Source organism: Pituophis catenifer, unplaced genomic scaffold (assembly GCF_029215685.1).
Source record: "Pituophis catenifer annectens isolate HBS135680 unplaced genomic scaffold, rPitCat1.0.hap2 SCAF_1, whole genome shotgun sequence".
Classification (NCBI taxonomy): Eukaryota; Metazoa; Chordata; class Lepidosauria; order Squamata; family Colubridae; genus Pituophis; species Pituophis catenifer.
Window position 1 is genome coordinate 352,265,085 of NW_027256881.1, and position 23,393 is coordinate 352,288,477.

Consider the following 23,393-nt stretch of genomic DNA (forward strand, 5'->3'; position numbering starts at 1 on the left):
GAATACAATCTTGCCACATTCCTTTCTCTATCTTGAATGAATCAGTGTGGTATTTGCACAATGGCTTCCTGGTTTGTGTACAGAACTGCACCAAATGTGTTGGCACCTCCAGGCCTTCTAGGACTCTCCACAGCTTCTCAAAATCATTACATTACAAATTACCACATTGCAAAAAAAAAAAAAAAAAAAAAGATGTTGAGATTTGGAAAAAGGGCAGAGAAAATCAACTTAAGATCAGCTGCCTGCAATTACTGCAGGTTCGAATCTCGCCAAGGCTCAAGGTTGACTCAGCCTTCCATCCTTTCTAAGGTAGGTGAAATGAGGACCCAGTTTGTGGGGGCAATAAGCTGACTTTGTATAAAAATATACAAAAGGATGAAGGCTATTGCTGAGCACATTGTAAGCTGCCCTGAGTCTCCGGAGAAGGGCGGCATATAAATCAAATTAAAAAAAAAAAAAAACTAAGATGATTAAAGGCCTGGAGACTAAAACATATGAAGAATGGTTGCACGAACAGGGTTTCACTAGTTTAGAGAAAAGAAGGACTAGGGGCATGGGTGAAATCCAGTAGGGTCTGACAGGTTCTGGAGAACTGGTAGTGGAAATTTTTAGTAGTTTGAGAACCAGCAAATACCACCTTTGGCTGGTCCCAGAGTGGGGTGGGAATGGAGATTTTGCAATATCCTTTCCCCAGGAGTGATGAGGGAATGGAGATTTTGCAGTATCCTTCCCCTGGAGTGGAGTGGGAATGGAGATTTTGTAGTATCCTTCCCCTGCCATGCCCACCAAGCTACGCCCACCAAGCCACACCACGCCCACCAAGCCACGCCCACAGAACCAGTAGTAAAAAAAATGAATTTCACCACTGACAAGGGATGACATAATATCGGTGTTTCAGCATTTGAGGGGGCTGACACAAAGAAGAGGGAGTCAGCTTATTTTCCAAAGCACCAGAAGGCAAAACAAGAAACCATGGATGGAAACTGAACAAGGAAATAAACAACTTGTCTCCAATCCTGGGTAGCCCAGTAAGATACCTTGCTTGTTTGATGGTAAGAACTCCACATGGCTGAGTAGGAGGAGGATATAAAACTGGGCATTATCGTCTTTTAAGGTGATATTTGGTCTGGTAGGGTGATGTTTGGGTATTACAATTGTCACTCAAGAAAAGTTAACCCCTTCTGGTTCAAAGGGTGGGGACTGAGGAATGGTGTAGATCAGAATGGTGCTCTGGATTTGGTCCTTAGAAAATCATCCATCGGTCAAAGTGATTGGTTTTGAAATACTTAACTAATTTAAAATATTAGTTTAAAATATTAAAATAATAGAAGAGCCTTGGTGGTGTAGTGCAGTGGTCCCCAACCCCCGGTCCGCGGACCGGTGCCGGGCCGTGGAGTACCTGGCACCGGGCCGCGCAGCGGCCGGGGGACATGAACGCTGCAGCGCAAAGGCTCCTGGGCCGTGTGCAAAAGCTCCTGGGCCGTGCGCAAAAGCTCCTGGGCCGTGCGCAAAGGCTCCAGGGAAGAGAGCCCCGCGCAGGTACGCACGTGTGGCCCAAAGCCCCCACCCCTGCACGCGCTCAGCGGGCCACGGTAAAATTATCAAAGGCTGATTGGTCCGCGGCGATAAAAAGGTTGGGGACCACTGGTGTAGTGGACTAAAATGCTGTTAAGTAGCACTTAGCTGCCAGATGCCTGCAATTACTGCCAGTTCAAATCTCACCAGGCTCAAGGTTGACTCAGCCTTCCATCCTTTCAAGGTAGGTAAAATGAGGACCTGGATTGTGGGGGCAATAAGCTGACTTTGTATAAAAAGAACACCGCTTGTGGGTGGCAAAAAGCCCTACTAAGCAGGTATATACAAAAGTATGAAGGCTATTGCTTAACGCATTGTAAGCCACCCTGAGTCTCCGGAAAAGGGCGGCATATAAATCGAACCAATAAATAAATAAATAAATAAATAAATAAATAAATAAATAAATAAATAAATAAATATGATATTGATGTATATATATATATAAAACTTAGTATTTTGAGGGAAAGGAGGGGATGAAAGAAAGAAAAAAAAAGGCCAAAGGAATTTGAAAGAATACAATAAATCTTGTTAATAAAAATGGTGACAGAGATGACTAGGTGCAAATAGAAATACATCCTACTTCACTCCTCCTCTCTTCAGCCACCTGTGGGAATGTCCTTGGTTCTCAGGGGAAACTATTTTGTTTTGGCTACGAAACCCCAGCTATCTCTATTCCCCCCTCCCTATCCCTTTCACCATTGTGACAAGACTGAAGCCGCCAAAATGGCGTCAGTCAGGCCAGCTTCAGGGTTGACAAAGAGTTTGGTAGTTGCAGCAAAAGCAACCAATCCCAAAGAGATTTAAAAGAGTTTGCTCCAATGAGATCCTACGTTAAGGGGATCGAACTGGGTGATCCCCAAGTTCTTTTAACTCTAAAGCTGCATTACTCTCCAGTTACAGTTGCCCAGTTCACAGTCAGAGGCACACAATTGTGGCTGCAGAAATAGTTTTTTTTTTTCCTCTTGTCAAAATACCATGAACTCCAAAGTTATGGGGATAATGTGGACATTTCTTTCTCCCGGGATTCATAAAACACTAGTAATTCTTACTTCATCTCAGTGGATTTTCAAAGATTAATCCTCACTAAGCATAAAGAGATCTGTGTCTGGTTATAACATGTTTGCCTATCATGCTCCGAATAATATGACCAGGTCCCTTGAGAGTTGCAGCTTAGATGGATGCTTATCCTGAAGACTTAAAGCATCACTTGAGTCCTCTGAAGTCACCATAGCATCACTTTTCCCTGCAACATTCTCTGTTGGCTTGATCTAGAAGAAGAAGGTCTCTTTCTGTGGTCAATGATTTGGCTTTTAGTGTTGCTTTGGTCCTTGCCTGCAGCCGTCCAGATGGACCTGAGACCAAATTGCTTCTGGAGGAGACCTTTCCAAGAACAAAAAGACTATTACAGACCCGGAGATCTCATTATTGGTGGAAACCTACCTCTCTCCATTACTATAGTTCTACCGCTCCCATACGAGCCTCCTGGTGATTGGGATGTCCTTTCTCTGTAAGTGTTCTCTTGATTGTCTTTTTTCTCAGGGCAATGTGGAAAGGGTAGTCTTCAAGATTTAAATCCCACCCAGCCTCCGTTGACGTTCCTTCCGAATTAGACCCATTGATTCTATTTGATGAACCAATCTCCCTCTAATTCCCTTCTCAAGCCCTCTGACTCTTCAGCGGTGAAGGAAAGCTTATCACTTGAATAGGGAGTCAGCCTTTTCACCATGTTCCTGAAGTCAACGTACAGTAGTGGCCATAAATTGTGGAAAACTTTTGGGAAAAGTGTATTTTCTAAAACTAGCTAATAACAGCACTTTTCTTTTTGGAGTAGTACCATAAAATTATATATCAATGGAAAGATAATTTAATCAAGAATGCAATGCACTAACTTTTATGAAGGATTTGTTATTAGAATAGCACTTACAGTATAAAGAAGAAAAAGGAAACACATAGAAAAAATGAGATATACAAAAACTATCACCGTAGAAAAAACGAGATATGCAGAAATTATCCCCTTGTCAGTTAATACTTAGTTGGGTAACCTTTAGCATGAATTACAACGTCTTCCCATGGAGTGAACCAAGTCTTTTAGTTCTGCAGCTGTTCTAATGTGAAACCAAGATTGAAGGATTGCTTCTATTAACTGGGTTTTATTGCTGGGTCGCTTCTGACTAACAAGTTTCTTTAGTCGGCTCCATAGATTTTCAGTTGGGTGAAGGTCTGGGCTATTCCCAGGCCATTCCAGCAGTGGAATAGGATTATCTTGGAACTCCCCCCCAAAAAAGTGGTGTTATTAGCCATTAAACTCAAAAATACAGTTTTCTCAAAAGGTTTCCACAATATTGGCCACTATTGTACACTTTGCAGAGAAGACAGTTTGGGCTGAACTTGGAGAGAAATAATGCTAGGGTCCTCTATCTTATAGCTCAACTAAATTCACATTTCCATCTCATTACTCTGATGGCTTGTAATGCTACGTTTCATGTAGAAAAGGACTTTCTTTTGTCCCACCAAGCCTAGCTTCTCACTACTCTCCTATTATTTTCTGAATGGTTTTTATCCCAGAGCTATAATTGCACTCAACAATGAACTAAAGGGTCACCATCAGTGAGCTGTTGGACAATATTACTTGGTCTGTTGTGTGGATGTTTGGGTGGTTTAGGGGTGGGGAATTGTGGTGGGTGGGAGTGTGTTTGGGGATTGTTATGTGTGTTGGACCTGGTCTTTGGGTGTTAAGTGAATTTCATTGTACGGGTATACTATGTATACACGTACAATGACAATAAAGTTATTTATCAATGGAGCTAATTTCTTCCAGAATCTACAGGCCAGCTCAGTAATCTCACCCTACTTCTGTATTTCAAGACACTAAAAGGACACTTTCAAACTGAGGGCCATCCAGATGCATTATTCATTTCAAGCCAGAAAAAGCCAACCTTCTCAGGCATTCAATTCAATTTAATTCAATTTAACACACACCCCTTTTTTTTCTGGATTCGTAAAGCCACCTAATTGAAAAGGACTTTGGTAATGTGAGAGGTGAGGTGTGCCAAGTTGGGGAAAAAGTGCTTGAGTATGTAAGACAGAAGTTGACAGCCTGTAAAGGTTCCCACGACTGGATAAAATAAAGTGTGCAGTTTTCTAAATCAATCAATCAGAATAAAGCCGGAAGGGACCTTGGAGATCCTCTAGTCCAACCCCCTGTTCAAGCCCTATACACTTTGAGGCAAGTGGCTGTCCAGTCTCTTCTTAAAAACCTCCAGTGATGAAGCCCCTACAACTTCTGAAGGCAAGCTATTCCACTGGTTAATTGTCCTCACTGTTAGGAAGTTTCTCCTTAATTCCAGATTGTTTCTCTCCTTGATTAGTTTCCACCCATTGTTTCTTGTCTTGCTTTCTGGTGCTTTGGAAAACAAGTTGACCACCTCTTCTTTGTGGCAGTCCCTCAAATACTGGAATACTGCTATCATATCACCCCCAGACCTTCTTTTCTCTAGACTAGGCATGACCAAATCCTGCAACAGTTCTTCATATGTTTTACTCTCCAGGCCTTTAATCATCTTAGCTGCTCTTCTCTGCACTTTTTCCAAAGTCTCAACCTCTTTTTTGTAATGTGGTGACTAAAATTGGATGCAGTAATTCCAGGTGTGGTCTTATAGAATAGAATAGAATTCTTTATTGGCCAAGTGTGATTGGACACACAAGGAATTTGTCTTGGTGCATATGCTCTCAGGGTACATAAAAGAAAAGATACGTTCGTCAAGAATCTTAAGGTACAACACTTAATGATAGCCATAGGGAACAAATAAGCAATCAAATCATATTAGGAAACATTCAATATAAATCGTAAGGATACCAGCAACAAGGTTACAGTCATACAGTCATAAGTGGGAGGAGATGGGTGATAGGAACGATGAGAAGATTAGTAGTAATGCAGACTTAGTAAATAGTTTGACAGTGTTGAGAGAATTATTTGTTTAGCAGAGTGATGGCGTTCGGAGGAAAACTGTCCTTGTGTCTAGTTGTTCTGGTGTGCAGTGCTCTATAGTGTCATTTTGAGGGTAGGAGTTGAAACAGTTTATGTCCAGGATGCGAGGGGTCTGTAAATACTTTTACAGCCCTCTTTTTGACTCGTGCAGTATACAGGTCCTCAATGGAAGGCAGGTTGGTAGCCATTGTTTTTTCTGCAGTTCTAATTATCCTCTAAAGTCTGTGTCTGTCTTGTTGGGTGGCAGAGCCAAACCAGACAGCTATAGAGGTGCAAATGACAGACTCAATTATCAAATAATAAGCCAGGTTTCCTTAACTGGACTGAAAAGTTCATTTTTGGAAAAGTCAATACCAACCTGAGCTGAGCTCATGCTGTAAATTATAACTTGTGAATGAATTCACTTAAAGGTGGAGCTGAAAGAGAGAGAAGAGGCTTTGTCATACACTGTTGACAATAGTAACAGGTGCAACTGATTGTTTTCTGTAACCCTGTTTTCTGACACCAGTAACACAAATCAATTAATTTGTATTGATCTGTTCTATGATTAACTCCTAGAATCCTGATAATGCTTTGTTTACAAAATAAACACCTTCTTCCTGCTCTTGTCTAATTCTTGTCCTCTAACACTTGCGACAAAGACCTGTTCCCAAGAACTACCAACACTTTCTGGCTTTGGCATTTGCCATTCAGGAGATCAACAGAGACCCACATATTCTCCCCAACATCACCCTGGGCTTCCGCATCTACGAAGAGAACCAGTATGCAAGCATGACTCCAGATGTCAGCCTATCTCTGCTCTCCAGCCGGGGAAAAGTGTTTCCTAACTATAAGTGTGATACACAGCACAATCTTCTCTCTGTCCTTGGGGGCCTCAACTCCAGGATCTCATACCAGATGGCCACCATGTTTGGCAATTTCAAGATTTCTCAGGTACTTGGGCACGTAACATTTATTTATTTATTTATTTATTTATTTTATTAATTTTATTTCTATACCGCCCTTCTCCCGAAGGACTCAGGGCGGTGTACAGCCTGATTAAAAGCACAAAGACAGACAAAAATTAAAAATAATTAAAATTATTAAATGATAGGCTCAATTTAAAACCCCAAATTTAAAATCCCATTTTTAAAAACCCAATTAAAATCTTTACCTTGATAGCCCAGCCTGGCGGAACAACAAGGTTTTGAGGGCACAGTGAAATACACGGAGATCAGAGATTTTACGAATTTCTGGGGACAGCTCATTCCACAGGGCTGGGGCTCCCACAGAGAAGGCCCTCCCTCTGGGTGTCGCCAGCCGACATAATTTGGCCGATGGCACCCTGAGGAGACCCTGTGGGAGGGTGGACTGGCCGGTGGGAGGCTACTGGTGGCAGAAGACGGTCTCGAAGGTATCCAGGTCCAATGCCATGGAGCGCTTTAAAGGTGGTGACCAACACCTTGAATCGCACCCGGAAGACCACAACATGATGACAGGGGGAAATGCAGATGTAAGGAAATAAGTTCTGCCTTGTGTGGTTACTGCCAAAAACTCGCCGACCCAATTCTGTGACCGATAGAAAACATCTCATGAAGGTGGAAGGTTGTGGGGGAAGGGGGTCTAGATAGTCGTGGGATGCTGCCGGTTTAACAATCAGTTTGGTTATTACACGATTCACGGGCGCCTATTGTGTGTTGCAAGTGCATGCACAGTTTTACAAATACTAACCTTCTATGTTACCATTTGGGAGTAACACACGTGGGGCACAGCAATCCGCTCTGCTGCACCAATCAGCTGAGAAGATAAAAGTAAGTAAAGCCCAGTGTCAGGGGGGTGGGGGTGGGGCAACCTGATCGTTGGAGTGAATTGGTTCACTCCCAGCTGATCATCAGAGATCCCAGTTCGCTGAACTGGTCCAATCCGGTAGAATCTCACCCCTGAGTCTAGATTGGAAATCGTGCTAATCTGGATGGTCTGAAATTAGTAACAAAAAAACACAGGCACCATTTTCCATGCTTAATTTTTTCTTTTTCCTCCATCTGCACCCTCCCTTCAGCTAGGTTACCGCTGCTCAGATCCTGTTTTGAAGGATAAGACTTGGTTCCCCACCTTCTACCAGATCGATCCTCAGTATCACCTACAGAACGCAGCCATCGTCCGGGTCCTTCTCTATTTCCAGTGGAACTGGATTGGGATCATTGTTCAGAAGTCAGAGAGCAGTGACCATTTCATCCGGATTTTTGATGCCGCCCTCGCCCACAATGACATTTGTGTACAATTTGTGAAACATATTGTGCCCCGTTTTACAATGTTCAACGAATTGCACAGGGACGAGATACGTTTGCTTTTGACCATTTTGAACAGTGATGCTCAGGTTGTGATTGTCTCGGGGGATTCTAACGCACTGCACAGACTTATAGTGACCCTCTCCTTTTATGAAGAAGAGAACTACGCTACAACTGAGAAGGTCTGGATCCTGACCACCCAATGGGAATTTTCAGCTTTTGGTAATCACTACGAGTGGGGGAAACTAAAATCCCTCCATGGCGCTTTGTCTTTGACCGTCCATACGAAGCCGGTGCCAGGATTCAAAGATTATCTCTGGGCTCTGAATCCACACGAACCCCATGGAGACGTCTTTCTCCCCGAATGGTGGGAAGTTGTATTTGACTGTCAGGTTTTGAAAATAGGTGTGTCCTCACCTGATGGCCGAAGGATTTGCACAGGGGAGGAGAACCTGGAAACCCTCCCGGCCTCCGTCTTTGATGGAAAGATGACTGGTTTCAGCTATAGCATCTACAATGCTGCCTATTCCATGGCACATGCATTACACGCTGCATATACATCAGAATTACAATGGGCATTGAAGAGGGGCAGAAATAAACCACACCTACTTCATGTGAAGCCCTGGCAGGTAATTCTCATCTTCACATCTTCCCTTCTGGCCGAGGAATCCTTCCTTCTCTTGCCTACATTCACATTGCACTGTTTTAGGATTTATAAACTTTTGCCTGTGATCTCCTCCGTCTTGCCTTTTCTCTAACTACTTTCATCCCCTATTATTTAACTCTCATATCATGAAAGTTACAGAAATTTCTGGTCAACAGAAATTTCATAAGGGGAACAAGTCGCCCCCCCCCCCTGCTTAATCAGGAGATCCTATACCATTTCAGATAAATGGCTGTCCAGTCTCTTCATAAAAGCCTCCAGTGATGGAGCACCCATCACAACTTCTGGAGGCAATCTGTTCCACTGGTTAATTGTTCTCACTGTCAGAAAATTTCTCCTTAGTTCTAGGTTGCTTCTCTCCTTGATTAGTTTCCACCCTTTGTTTCTTGACCTGCCTTTTTTTTTTTTTTTAATTTGATTTATATGCCGCCCTTCTCCGGAGACTCAGGGCGGCTTACAATGCATTAAACAATAGCCTTCATTCTTTTGTATATTTTATACAAAGTCAGCTTATTGCCCCCACAAACTGGGTCCTCATTTCACCTACCTTAGAAAGGATGGAAGGCTGAGTCAACCTTGAGCCTTGGAGAGATTCGAACCAGCAGAAATTGCAGGCAGCTGTGTTAATAACAGGGTGCACTAAACCACTGTACTATCAAGGCCTTCAGGTGCTTTGGAAAATAAGTTGACCCCCCTGTTCTTTGTAGCAGCCCCTCAAATACAAAGACTTCTATCATGTCACCCCTAGTCCTTCTTTTCTTTAGACTGGCCAAACCCAATTCCTGCAACCGTTCTTCATATATTTTTGTCTTCAGGCCCTTAATCATCTTCTCATCTCATAAGAGCCGAGATGGCACAGTGGTTAGAGTGCAGTACTGCAGCTACTTCAGCTGACTGCTAATTCAGCAGATCAGCGGATCAAATCTCACCGGCTCAAGGTTGACTCAGCCTTCCATCCTTCCGTGGTGGGTACAATGAGGACCCAGATTGTTGGGGGCAATATGCTATTCAGTATACTGTCTTTGGTGTAAGCCGCCCAGAGTCCTCGGAGAGTGGGCAGCATAGAAATACAAATAATAAATGAATAAATAAATCTTAGTTGCTCTTTTTTTCACTTTTTCCAAAATCTCAATCCTTTTTTTTTTTTTATTCTTTGCTTGGTTTACAATTTCAGATCCATATTTTCTTGAGAAACATCCGCTTTAACAACAGTGCTGGGGATGAAGTCTTTTTTTCAGATAATGGAATGAAATATGCAGGATTTGACATCCTAAACTGGATCGTCTTTGCAAATAAGACGATCCTTCGGCAGAAAGTCGGATGGGTTGATCCGGAAACTCCTTCAGGGGCAGATTTTGGCATTGATCCCGATGTCATTGTGTGGACTAACCAGGTGGGGACTAAATACTTCTTCCAGGGTTAAGAAAAGCTGAGAGAATAGAACAGGATGTTGTGATGAAAACTCGTATCAGAATTTGGGGGAAGGAAGAAGAGGGGCTGCTTTTATGCAGACCCCGAAGCCAAGCTGAACATTTCTAACCTCTCCATCTCAAAGCTAATCTCACTCTCCTTTCAGACGAAGCCTTTCTCCCGTTGTGTGAAGCATTGCCTTCCAGGTCAATCCAAGAAAGTTGCAGAGGAGAAGCCCACTTGTTGCTATGGATGTGTTTCTTGCCCAGAGAGGACCATTTCTAATCAAACAGGCAAGTTGTGCTCAAGGAGATCCTCAAACAGGAATGGGGAGGTTTAGGAGAAAAAGAGAACATGAGGTAGCAAATCAGTTGCGCCCGTCTTCCTAATGTAGACCTGCATTTATGACAATTTTGCAGCTCTAAAAACAAAGGAAGATTAAGTGGATTCTACCCTGGAAGATTTCTTCCTAAATGAAGAACTCAATGAAGAACTTGGGTCAACCTATTTTCCAAAGCACCTGAAGGCCAGACAAGGAATAATGGATGAAAACTGAACAAGGAGAGAGATTCAAGCTAGAAATAAGGAGCAATTTTCTGACAGTGAGAACAATCAACCGATGGAACAGAAGTTGCCTTCAGAAGTTGTGGGGGCTTCATCCCTGGAGGCTTTCAAGAAGAGACTGAACTGCCATCTGTCAGAAATAGTGGAAGGTCTCCTGCTTGGGCAGGGGGTTGGACTAGATGACCTACTAGGTCCCTTCCAACTCTGTTAATCTATCTCTGAATGAATGAACCAGCAATCACATTTAACTCTATAGTCAAAGGATCTTACTTCTACCAGTAAGAAAGCTTGCATTCCTTTTCTCTATCTTCTTCCTTACCAAGTTTATCTGCTAAGAAAAAAAATAAACATGTTTTCCATAAGGAGAAGTGATGGGAAAGTTACAGACAGCTTATGGTCATTTCAGGGGTTTTCACAGTACCCACAATGACATTGATCGAGCTTAATCAACCTACTAAAACACAGTTTTGAATGCTGATGTCAGCCTCTATGTTGCTTGCTTGCATTGGCTGCCATAGTAACGGGGGGGGGGAGGGTGTATAGGTATTTGGGAGGGGGAAGTGTGCTGGTGGAGATGTCTCGTGAGAGGGGGGGAATTTTCTCATTGTCTTTGGTGCAGCAGAATGGAGTTGCTGATAGTCCATCAAAGTCAACCGTTCTGGAATACCAGAGGGATGGGACCATCTGAAGATGCACCTCACATGATGCCTTGGGGGGCTAGGGATTTGTGATACACAGGAAAAACCTATTACCTTCAAAATAACGACAGAGTTGATAGACAAGACAAGATTAGTTTTATTCTTTGCAAAGGTCCTTCTCAGAAAGAGAGAAGGCGAATTATGGCTTCTTTCTTAGCATCTTATATACAGTTTTCAGGTTACATCGTACAGGATACAAGCATGTCCCTGGAGTACAATTTCAGATCTTATATAACAAGTTTAGCACATGTTTTACCCCTGTGGAAAGTCCCCACATTTCCAATATAAAAATACCCCACTTAAAAATATTGCTTATACGTGTGATATCAGCATATGCGTACTTCCCCTAATTAATGAGGGCAAGTTGACCCAAAAGCATATTTCCTGCAAGATAAACATATTCTCAAGAACACAGGAATTACACAGTTCCTTTCTCATGTTCTGAAGTGTCAGCTAAATTATATAATCAGGTTATACAAGGTAAAATAAAGCCTTAACATGATTTTAAAATGGCGTAGCTTAGGCTATACTAGGCTATACTTTTTACAGGAATAATCCTTATTTCTCACAGGATTGGATATTCAGCCTGGGTCTTTGTGGGGTGGGATTTGGGAATATTTTCAATATGTAATTTTCGCTCCTATTGCATCAGATCTTGCTTTCCTTTTGTTGCATTCAGTTCATGCTCAGTAAAAGTACCTTTTTCTACAAACATGGAGTTGAGGTTTTTCTTGACACACCTGACAGCTGAGGTTTACTCTGAATCCAGAGTATCCCTCTTGGCCATCTTCCTCCTTGTTATCTTTAAGGGTACACAACTAGATGTCTCTACCTAGAGCAGTGATGGCAAAAAGGTTGCGCGGAAACATCGCTCGTGCACACATGCACGCTTGTCGGGGCCATGCTCCAGAAAAGCTGAACTTCCGGGTTCCAGTGCGCATGTGCACCCAATGATCAGCTGGCCGACGCGCATGAGCAGGCCAGTTTTCACCACTGCCACATGTGTGAAGGGATCGTGCTCTGGAAAAGCCAAACATCTGGGTTCTAGCATGCATGCGTGCTCAACAATCAGCTGGCTAGCGCACATGCGCTCACAGGTTTTTGGCACTGCCATACATGAGAAGGACAGCTGATTGTAACACACGCATGTACGCTGGAAACCTGGAAGTCAAACAGACAAGGCCGCACATGCCAGGCAACATGGCTTCATGCGTCATTTTGGGCACGTGTGACATAGGTTTGCCATCACGGACCTAGAGCACAAGCAGAAGAAACACATCCTTCACTCAACATTGCTCTCCTCTCTTGCCACTGCTATGCAGAGGCATGTGAGGAAAAGTACACTTGGCAATTTCTCTCACGCTGAAAGCCTCAGTAGTCAGGGAAGTTGCCAATGACTGGTCTTTCTTTCCAGTGCAAACTGACCAGGCTAACTGGAACTGAACAGAACCTTGTCTCTGGCTAATTTATTGCCAGGGTCGTCATCACTGAAGAATGATTTTTTCTCTTTGATGTCCACAACATGCACAGTGGGACAGTCACGGTATCCTTGAGGGAGGAATAATGCTTGTGGCAGAAGTCCCTGAAATACTTAGACAAAGACTAAGAACTTTCATCTTATCATTTAATCTTGATTTCAGATGCAGCTCGCTGTGACCCCTGCCCAGAAGATCAATATCCTAACAAGGAAAAGGACCACTGCATTGCCAAGAAGATCCATTTTCTTTCCTATCAGGACACCCTGGGATATGCTTTAAGTTCTCTCACACTTTCTCTTTCCATGATCACCTTGGGAGTTCTGGCAATTTTCCTTAAACATCGTGACACACCGATCGTCAAGGCAAACAACCGAGATCTCACCTACATCCTCCTGGTCTCCCTCCTGCTCTGCTTCCTCTGCTCCTTCCTCTTCATTGGAAAACCCAGGAAGCTCACCTGTCTCTTTCGACAAACCGCCTTTGCCATTCTCTTTTCCCTTGCGGTGTCTTCTGTGTTGGCAAAAACTGTCATGGTGGTTCTTGCCTTCATGGCCACCAAGCCAGGGAACAAGACAAGGAAACTCTTAGGAAAACCACTGACCAATTCCATTATCATAGCCTGTCCCCTGGTCCAAGTAGTCCTTTGTGCCACCTGGCTAGTAACCTCTCCCCCATTTCCCAATCTGGATTTCCACTCCTTGGTAGGAGAGATTATCTTGGAATGTAATGAAGGCTCAGTTTCAATGTTTTATGCTGTCCTTGCTTATCTGGCTGTTCTGACCTTCATCAGTTTCACGGTGGCCTTTCTAGCTAGGAAATTGCCCGACAGCTTTAATGAAGCCAAATTCATTACTTTTAGCATGCTGGTCTTTTGCAGTGTTTGGATCACTTTCCTCCCCACCTACCTGAGCACCAAAGGGAAGTCCATGGTGGCTGTGGAGATCTTCTCCATCTTGGCCTCTGGGGCTGGTCTCTTGGCTTGTATCTTTTTCCCCAAATGCTACATTATTCTGCTGAGGCCCCATCTCAATTGTAGAGAAAATATGATGAGGAACAAAAATCTCTAACTAATGCTACATTATTCTGTCTACACCTGGTCTAACTTGTAGAGAAAATATAATGAGGAACAATCACTTCTGATTTATGCAGGGATTGGGAACTTATTCTGACTTTGGGGGCATTATTATTTCATCTGATTTCCTAAAATGATGAAATGAGAGAGGAGTTTCTCTATGAAATAATTGGAAATTAAATTATGTGACTGAATACAAAGTATCAGCAACAATCACCCTTTTTCACTTACTCCTCTTGACCTCAGTGAGGCCACAGTAACCAGCTTGGAAAAATAACAGTTTCCTACTTCATTTATTTAAATCAAAAGGGTTAAAGTTAAAATGTGTTGAATTGGATTCACTATCAGTGTTTAGAATAGAATAGAATTTTTTATTGGCCAAGTATGATTGGACACACAAGCAATTTGTCTTGGTGCATATGCTCTCAGTATACATAAAATAAAAGATAAGTATGTTTAAGTATGTTTTTTGCCCTAGATCAGGGGTGAAATGCTCCCGGTTCAGACCGGATAGGGTGACCCAGTAGCGATCATGGTGGGTGGTTCTGTGATCCGGTAGTGATGGTGGAGCAAAGCTCCGCCCACCTGCCTGGGTGTCATTACTTCCTGGTTTTAACCAGTGTTGTGACTCCGGCCCCGGAGGCTGATTTATCTTCGCATACTGATTCGGAGGATGAGATGGAGGAAGTTGGCATGAGCTAAGTGCCGGAGGGGCCATCTTCACTGGTGAGTCAGCAAGCCAGCTCTGAACCTACATAACTTACACTCCAATTATGACCCTGTTTCCCCCCTCCCCCCAGGGTGTATCATCAATCACATTCATCAAAGGAGCAATTTCGTGGGTTGTAGAGGTCACTCCCCTCCAGCTGCTGTAGGTAACTCTGGGATACAGCCTTGAGAGAGATAAGCATGGAATGTGCATCTGTCTTTGGCTGCTGTGCCATTTCACCAGTTTCCCATCCCACCTGGCCTATGGCAACTCAAGTGTCAGCGTTGCAACGCTTGCATAGAGAGAGAGCAGAGGAGAGCGAAAGATAAACTCTGAAACTTTTGCCTGCAAAATCCCTTTGAAGCTTGGTTGTTGTGGAGATCAGGGGAGGGGGGCACATTCCTGAGAAATGACGGGGAAAAGAAGTCTGAAGAATGACTTGGAAGACAGCCAATGAGAAGCAGAGACTTGGGGGTCGGAAAGGGAGGGATTGGGAGGCAAAAGGTCAGTCTTGTCCATGCGGAGTCATGATCCGGTGGCTGAGCTCAATTAAAGAAAGTTTTCCTTAAAGATTGGCAGTTTGGAGATTCATTTAATTTTGAGACAGTACCGCAGTCTGACAGCAAGATGCTTTGTGAGTCGACAGGAGGGACAAGATGATCCTAGTAGTCCCTTCCAACTTTACAGATATAGGATTCTATATTTTTGTACATCTTTTCTGTGACCAAGTGCCACCTAATTTTTTGTACCCCAAATCTTGTATCCATAATTTTTTGTACCCCAAATCTTGTATCCATAATTTCAATTCCATCCTGTAAATTAAAGGTATCAAGCTTTCATATCATAGGTGACAAACATAGGGTCACTTTTCTTTAGTTATTGATAATACTCCAGAAAGTCTTGCAGACCCACAGAGATATGAGAGGTGGGGGTGGAGTTACAGTGCAAGGTCTGTCTCACTTGCCCAAATATGGTCTAGTCTCAGGAGCCCTTATTTATTTATTTATGTAATTTATATGCCGCCCTTCTCCCAAAGGACTCAGGGCGATTTACAAAGAAACATTCAACAATTTCTAGGCCCCTCGGAGATCGAGCTTGGTGAAGATCGAGGCCTCCCACAACCTCTCCATCAGCTCCGGGATGAGCGGCAGGGGGTAGCAATTCCGCACCGTGATGGCATTCAAGCACCGGTAATCGCAGCACAGGCGTAAGTCCCCCGTCTTCTTCTTCACAAAGAGGACCGAGGCTGAGAGAGGGGAGGACGAAGGCCGGATGAACCCTCGGGCCAGGTTCTTGTCCAGAAAGTCCCGTAGGGCAGCCAACTCGGTCTCCAACATGGAATATAGGCATCCCGCGGGCAGTGGCGCATTGGGGAGCAGGTCCACCGGGCAGTCGTAGGGTCGGTGCAGGGGTAGTCGGTCCGCCTCTTTTTCGCTGAACACGTTGGTGAAGGGCACCAGCTCAGGAGGCAAGGCAATGGCCGGGGTGGAGATGTCCTGGCCAGCACAGGTGTGGCGGAGGTGGTCGATGCACTGCAGGCTCGGGAACGAGATGGCGTTTCTTGACCACGCCACCTGCAGATCGTGGGCCCGAAGCCAGGCCATCCCCAGGACCAATGGGAAATGGAGGTCTGCCATCACATAGAATGGCAGTTAATATATGAAGACTTACTGAATCAATAAAGCTAACAGCAATACTTGAGATACCAAATGCATTGCAGAATAATTCTATTTGTAATTATGAACGGATTATTAACTGATTAACAGAGTTGGAAGGGGGACATTCAAGTAGGAGAAAACTTCCAGTGATGAGGCTCCCACAACTTCTGAAGACAACTTCTGTTCCATCGGTTGATTGCTCTCATATTATCTTATAGAACATGGGAACGGATCCAATTTTGGGAGCAAGCTACTTCACAAGGTTAGCATGAGTCACACAGGGCCTCTGCACTTTCAAACTCTTCAGTTTTGAGCATAACTCTTCGGGCAAGCTGGTCCTTCTGATCCCTTTGTTCCAAATCAGGTAACAGTAACAGAGTTGGAAGGGTCCTTAGAGGTAATCTAGTTCAACCCTCTGCTCACGCAGGAGACCTGTACTAGGGCTTCGAACCATTGAACTGCCGACCATTCTGATTGACAAGCTCAGTGTCTTACCCACTCAGCCACCTAGTCAGGTTACTGAGCCACCTACTCAGGCAGTCTTTCAAGGTTAAAACCAATACTTTCAATGGCATTGAGAGCTTGTATATCCAACATAAGCAGAGTTGATTCCTTGATCGTTTTTCTGAAAAGTCCATCAAATGTTGAGAAGATGAGCCGATTTCCTGTCTGTCATCTGTTTTGCAGCCAAATGATTTTTCTCCCAGAGCTTCTAACTCTGGTTGTGGGTTTCAGGTGGGGTCAGAAGTGAAGGTGGGATGTCAGTGGGGATTTTTAAATGATGATATAAGAGGAACAGCAAATCTGTGGGAGAGACATAGAGAAACTCTGTCTTGCAGCACCGAATCTTTCCACGCTGCAAAAAGGGAATGAATTGAAATTCCTTCCTAAATGAAGTTAAATCTTTTATTATTGAAAAGTTTTACACACACACAAAAAAAAATCCCCAATATTCCCCTTACCCTTTTTCCCTCCCCCCACCACCCTCATACCCCTTCCCCCCATCCCCCCCTCCCCCCCAGACTTCCCAGAGCAAAATACAGGATATTTCAGTGAACAATCATAAGCTAAATTAACCTATCTATCCTTAAAGTACCAAATCCCCCCCTGAAACCTTAACTCTACTATGGATAACATAATACTTCTAAAATTTAACATTCATTCATAAGCTATTTGATAGTGTCTTGTCTGATACTTATTTTGAATATAATCAATCCATCTTCTCCATTCCAATACATATCTTTCTTGTGTATAGTCCTTCAAGTACGCTGAAATTTTCGCCATTTCCACTAGGTTCGCTACTTTCAATGTCCACTCTTCAATAGTAGGCAAAAAGTCCTTCTTCCAGTATTGCGCTACCAACAGCCTAGCTGCTGATATTTAATTTAAAATCAATTTAGTCTCTAATGCTGTACAATCTGTAGTTATACCCCTAAATGAAGTTAAATCTTAACACACATCAGTCTTAATTCACATACAACTGTTGCAAGATAAAAGGAGTATGGCTGATATCAGGGAAGCCATTGGAAAGGGATTTTTTTAAATAAGTTTTTTTTTCAAACATATCAAATCAATGTGTGATTTGTGTGGCACCTGAGTGTCATACATTCTAATACAAATAAGAATAGTAAAATTAATCATAGTTATTACATTCAATCAACTTATATACTTCTAATAATGATACACAATTATAATGAGTTGAAATCTGTCATTATTCAATTATTCCATGTTTTCTCTTATTACTACTTTTATTTTATTATATAAAAGTGTCTACACTAATGTTCCCCCTTCTCTTATTTCTATCACTTATTCTAACTTTTAATCATGTTGCCTTTTACTGAAAAACATTTTCTTTCTATCCTACCTAATTTATAGTCGTGTCACCTATCTAGAAAAAAAGAAAAGTAAAAGAGAGAGAGAGAGAAAGAAAAGGAAAGGCAAATCAGAGCAATAACAAAAAAAAAATCATCTATCCATCGTCTCTTGCCCGCTTCAATACTTTAGTTGCTATGCTTTTTTTTTTAATTTGCCTCCCACATTCCTCTCTGGGATCTTTGTCTCTATCTGTAACTGCTTCTTGGCTATTCAATCTAAGTATTTCTCCCACCTCTACCGTCTTCCATTGCCTAGTTTTGAAAATTTCTGCCTAGGCCTGTATCTCCCAGAAAGGGAATGTTGAAGGAATGAAGGCAGGCAGATAAGATCAACTTGGAGAAAAAGAAAAGTGTAGGGCAATCAGTTAACTGACTGCTAGGAATATAAGTCTTTATTATATTCCCCATTTCAGTTGGAGAAAATGAAGTTAGTTTCTAAATTCATCACCTGTTATGTGCAGTGTTGAAATCTAAAATTTGTTACTACCAGTTCTGTGGGTGTGGCTTGGTGGTGGTGGGGTAATGTGACTGGGTGGGCATGGCCATTTTTTTTTTTTACTTTTAAAACCATTTTTTAAAACCATGTAAAAAAATGCTTTTAAAAGGCTCTGGTGATCCAAGCTGAGTTGCCTGATCGGCAGAGACTTTTTTTCTTTTAAATGCCTCTGATGATCCAAGCTGAGTTGCCTGATCGTTAGAGGCATTTAAAAGAAAAAAAAAGGGGGGGGTCTTTTAAAAGCCTTTGACGATCCCAGCTGAGCATTTTTTGACCAAAGAGAATGTAGAAAAAATGCTTTTAAAAGTAAAAAAAAAAGCCTCTGATGATTGTGCGACTCAGCTGGGCTTGGGGAGGGGCAGGGATTTTTGCTACCGGTTCTCCGAACAACCTGCCTCCATCGCTAACGGATCGGGCGATCCGGTCCAAACCGGGAGCATTTCACCCCTGGTTATGTGGCTGTGAACAAACTTCTAATATCTAAAGGTCTGCCCCAAAGAAGAGGGGGGTCCACCTATTCTCCAAATCATCTGAAGGCAGGACAAAAAGCAATGGATGGAAACTGATCAAGGAGAGAAGCAACCTGGAATTAAGGAGAAACGTCTTAACAGTGAGAATAATTAACCAGTGGAACAGTTTGCCACCAGAAGTTGTGGTTGCTTCATCACTGGAGGTTTTCAAGAAGAGATTGGACAGCCATTTGTCTGGAATGGCATAGGACAGGGGTCCCCAACCCCCAGTCCATGGACCAGCACTGGGCTGTGGCATGACAGTAAGCAGTCCATGCAAACAAATGAAGCCCAATCTGTGGGGAGAGAACATAGAGCATATAAAACCATGCCTCCTCCAGTCCGCAGAAAAATCTTTCTCCACAGAACTGGTCCGTGGTGCCCAAAAGATTGGAGGTCACTAGCATAGGCTCTCCAATCTTTCCAACTTGCTGGACTGGCAGGAGGAGGGAGAGGAGTTCATGTGAGCGGTGGTATGCGCACAAGTGTATACTTTTAATGTGAATGATGTAGGAATAGTACAGGGTCAGCTATATGAACACTGAAGGGCCCTCTTTATTCACATTATTATAAAGAAAGAAATGTGCTTGTTTAGAAATTACACTAAGTCAGCTAAATTCCATTCTTGGTAATATATATCTTCTGAGGGGCCTAGCTGTCAAGGATACAAGGACATCCATATGAAACAAATAGTTACTTATTAAGCCAAAGCAGCCATGAATCTACGCATCAGCAATCACAGAATTGATGAAGGTTGTTTAGCTAAGATAATCTTATGAACTAAAAAATAATGAAAGAATTTAGTAATTAGAAAGTGTCAATTATCATGTAACAAATGTATGTTAACCATATATGGAAAACTGCTGTGCTTGCAAAATTCTTTGTCTTGAAGATAAAGCAGTTGTATCTGAGCTCTTCTTTGTTCAGAATTGCAGATACAAATCTGGTTCTGAAACTGCGCAATAAAACTGTCTCTGGCTGACCCAGGAATGTTGTTTGGTCCCATCATTCCATAACACTTGTACAAGTGGTGGGCATGCTTGCCGAACACTCATATAGGCTGCGGCCTGGAAGTGGGCTGAATAGGCTGTGGCCTGGTAGTGGGCCGAATAGACTGTGGCCTGGAAGTGGGCCGAATAGACTGTGGCCTGGTAGTGGGCCAAATAGGCTGCGGCCTGGTAGTGGGCCGAATAGACTGTGGCCTGGTAGTGGGCTGAATAGACTGTGGCCTGGTAATGGGCCAAATAGACTGTGGCCTGGTAGTGGGCTGAATAGGCTGTGGCCTGGTAGTAGGCCGAATAGACTGTGGCCTGGTAGTGGGCCAAATAGGCTGTGGCCTGGTAGTGGGCCGAATAGACTGTGGCCTGGTAGTGGGCTGAATAGACTGTGGCCTGGTAATGGGCCAAATAGACTGTGGCCTGGTAGTGGGCTGAATAGGCTGTGGCCTGGTAGTAGGCCGAATAGACTGTGGCCTGGTAGTGGGCCGAATAGACTGTGGCCTGGTAGTGGGCTGAATAGGCTGTGGCCTGGTAGTGGGCCGAATAGACTGTGGCCTGGTAGTGGGGTGAATAGACTGTGGCCTGGTAGTGGGCCGAATAGGCTGTGGCCTGGTAGTGGGCCGAATAGACTGTGGCCTGGTAGTGGGCTGAATAGGCTGTGGCCTGGTAATGGGCCGAATAGGCTGTGGCCTGGTAGTGGGCTGAATAGGCTGTGGCCTGGTAGTGGGCTGAATAGGCTGTGGCCTGGTAATGGGCCGAATAGACTGTGGCCTGGTAGTGGGCCGAATAGACTGTGGCCTGGTAGTGGGCTGAATAGGCTGTGGCCTGGTAGTGGGCCGAATAGACTGTGGCCTGGTAGTGGGGTGAATAGACTGTGGCCTGGTAGTGGGCCGAATAGGCTGTGGCCTGGTAGTGGGCCGAATAGACTGTGGCCTGGTAGTGGGCTGAATAGGCTGTGGCCTGGTAATGGGCCGAATAGACTGTGGCCTGGTAGTGGGCTGAATAGGCTGTGGCCTGGTAGTGGGCCGAATAGGCTGTGGCCTGGTAGTGGGCCGAATAGACTGTGGCCTGGTAGTGGGCTGAATAGGCTGTGGCCTGGTAGTGGGCCAAATAGACTGTGGCCTGGTAGTGGGCTGAATAGGCTGTGGCCTGGTAGTGGGCTGAATAGGCTGCGGCCTGGTAGTGGGCCAAATAGGCTGTGGCCTGGTAGTGGGCCGAATAGACTGTGGCCTGGTAGTGGGCTGAATAGGCTGTGGCCTGGTAGTGGGCCAAATAGACTGTGGCCTGGTAGTGGGCCGAATAGACTGCGGCCTGGTAGTGGGCTGAATAGACTGTGGCCTGGTAGTGGGCCGAATAGGCTGTGGCCTGGTAGTGGGCCAAATAGGCTGCGGCCTGGTAGTGGGCCGAATAGACTGCGGCCTGGTAGTGGGCTGAATAGACTGTGGCCTGGTAGTGGGCCGAAGCCTGGAGGATTGGGGACCCCTGATGTAAGATCTTCTGCCTCGGGCAGGGGTTGGACTAAAGGACCTCCAAGGTCCTGAAGAAAGTTAGCACCCACCCCTCTTAGAAGAATGAAATATTTTAGAAAATATTAAAAAAGAATATTATATTTCCCTGGATGAGAAAAGGAGAAACAGGTTTCTAAAGACAAAGAGCAGCTCCCTGCCCCCAATAGATATTTGGCGCACATTAAGACTGGGCCAACCTATCTACAAAACAAAAGCTTGAGGCTGATAGGATTAAGACATGACCCTCCAGGACATAATAGGATTATCTAGCTCACCACATGGCATCTGGGGATATTACATCACCCAGCATAGTTCAAGCATACTTATATCATACAAACACCTAGGATTTGCACATGACCCCTACAGCAACCAGTTAGAATACCTGTCCTTGCCACAGCAACAGGAAGCTCAAGTTCAAAGCCCAAGAGAAGGTGTAAATAACACTCACTCTCCACTCCATGTGTTCGGCTGCCCAGGACCTAAAACCTATGTGGTCCTGTTCACCATTAAACCATCCTTCCAAGCAGCCTGCATGTTTCCAGTGTCTTTCTCCCCACTTGGAACTGAACCCAGATGGATATTTCTTCCAACAGTCACTTCCAACTCTGTTATTCTGTTATACCAGTTTTGCCATCCACACATTGTTTTGATTGCTCACACTTTAATAGGGTACAACTCATTCCCATGTGCCATTCCCCATTAGCACCCATACTGTCTGAACAAATGATGGCAGGGGCCAAAGTCTATCTTGTTTGCAGACGCTCAATTTCATGTAGGTCAAATGCCCAACTTAACTTGGACTCTCAAATCCATCTGTTCTGTAGATTATAAAAATATATAAACATTTCCTTTCCTGGGGCACAAAGAAAACCTAATGCTAAGTGGGTAGGGCAATTGCTTGTCCTTACAATTATCAGAATCCTTAGGGGGAAAATCTTATGAGATAAACCTGCTTTACAAAAACATGCTCTTATTTCTCAAAGTGGGGGCTGGACATGTCACCTTAGCCTGTCTTGCGAAGACTAACTCCTGGGTTTGGTGTGACTCCGCTAGTCTTATTTTTCACTTTGGTCACAGGAGAAACGCAGGTAAGAAGAAACACGGCTGATATAAATTTGTCCGAGATCATCCTGGTTGCACAGCCAGCCTCTATTCTGCTAAAATTCTGGTGAGATTTCAAGTGCTACCTGCAATTCAGCTTCTGCACAGATTTGATTTCTGATCTAGGAGGGAAGGTGAGAAGAATGGCTAGGTTGCCTATCCTTCTTCTGCTAATCTTCTGGCTCCTGCCTCCAACTTCTACTAAGAGCACATCAGTTGTATCTGCAAATACTTTCCAGATTCAGCAAGAGTATTACAGGCCTGGTGATCTCATTATTGGTGGGAATTTGCTCCTGGCGAGCTTTCATTACTCCAACATCCCAGACTTTAAAAAAGACCCATCCAGGTTTCCTTATACGCTGGTGTAAGTTTTACCTGGAGTGGAAAGATGTAAATATTTGCTCTGTTTTAAATTTAGAAATGCTTGTTCTAGTGGTCTTTGCAATGCCCTAGTGTAGTTCAAATTTTTGTGCTTTTCACAATAAAGAGTCTGTCAGGATAATGATCATTTAAAGCTGACCAGCCCTTTAAGACAGAGGATGAGTCAGCAGGGTTATTGCCCTTTAAGAGGCTGTCTATATAAAGGTGGCCATTAGAGGGCATCTCTCTCTGTCTGTCTGTCTGTCTGTCTCTCTCTCTCCTCATGTATCTGCATTGTAGTTCTCCATGTAGAGTTGAAGAAGATTGCTTGCCTGGCTTTGCTTAACACACGTATGTATACATAGTGTATATAACTTATAGATAAACCACTGTTTCTAAGACAAACCTCTCTGTCCTGTATTTTGCTTCTGAGTGGTCTCAAACTAGTGGTCATGCTGTAAACA

At 43.8% G+C, this 23,393-nt stretch overlaps 1 protein-coding gene across 1 annotated transcript; it reads left to right on the plus strand.

The window, feature by feature from the left end:
- Positions 1-2,298: 2,298 nt before the first annotated feature.
- On the plus strand, positions 2,299-13,711 carry LOC139313290 (vomeronasal type-2 receptor 26-like). Its single transcript, XM_070938826.1, has 6 exons — positions 2,299-2,303; positions 6,205-6,496; positions 7,602-8,459; positions 9,669-9,887; positions 10,071-10,197; positions 12,807-13,711. The coding sequence occupies exons 1-6, from the start codon at positions 2,299-2,301 to the stop codon at positions 13,709-13,711; spliced, it is 2,406 nt and encodes an 801-aa protein (XP_070794927.1).
- Positions 13,712-23,393: the final 9,682 nt, after the last annotated feature.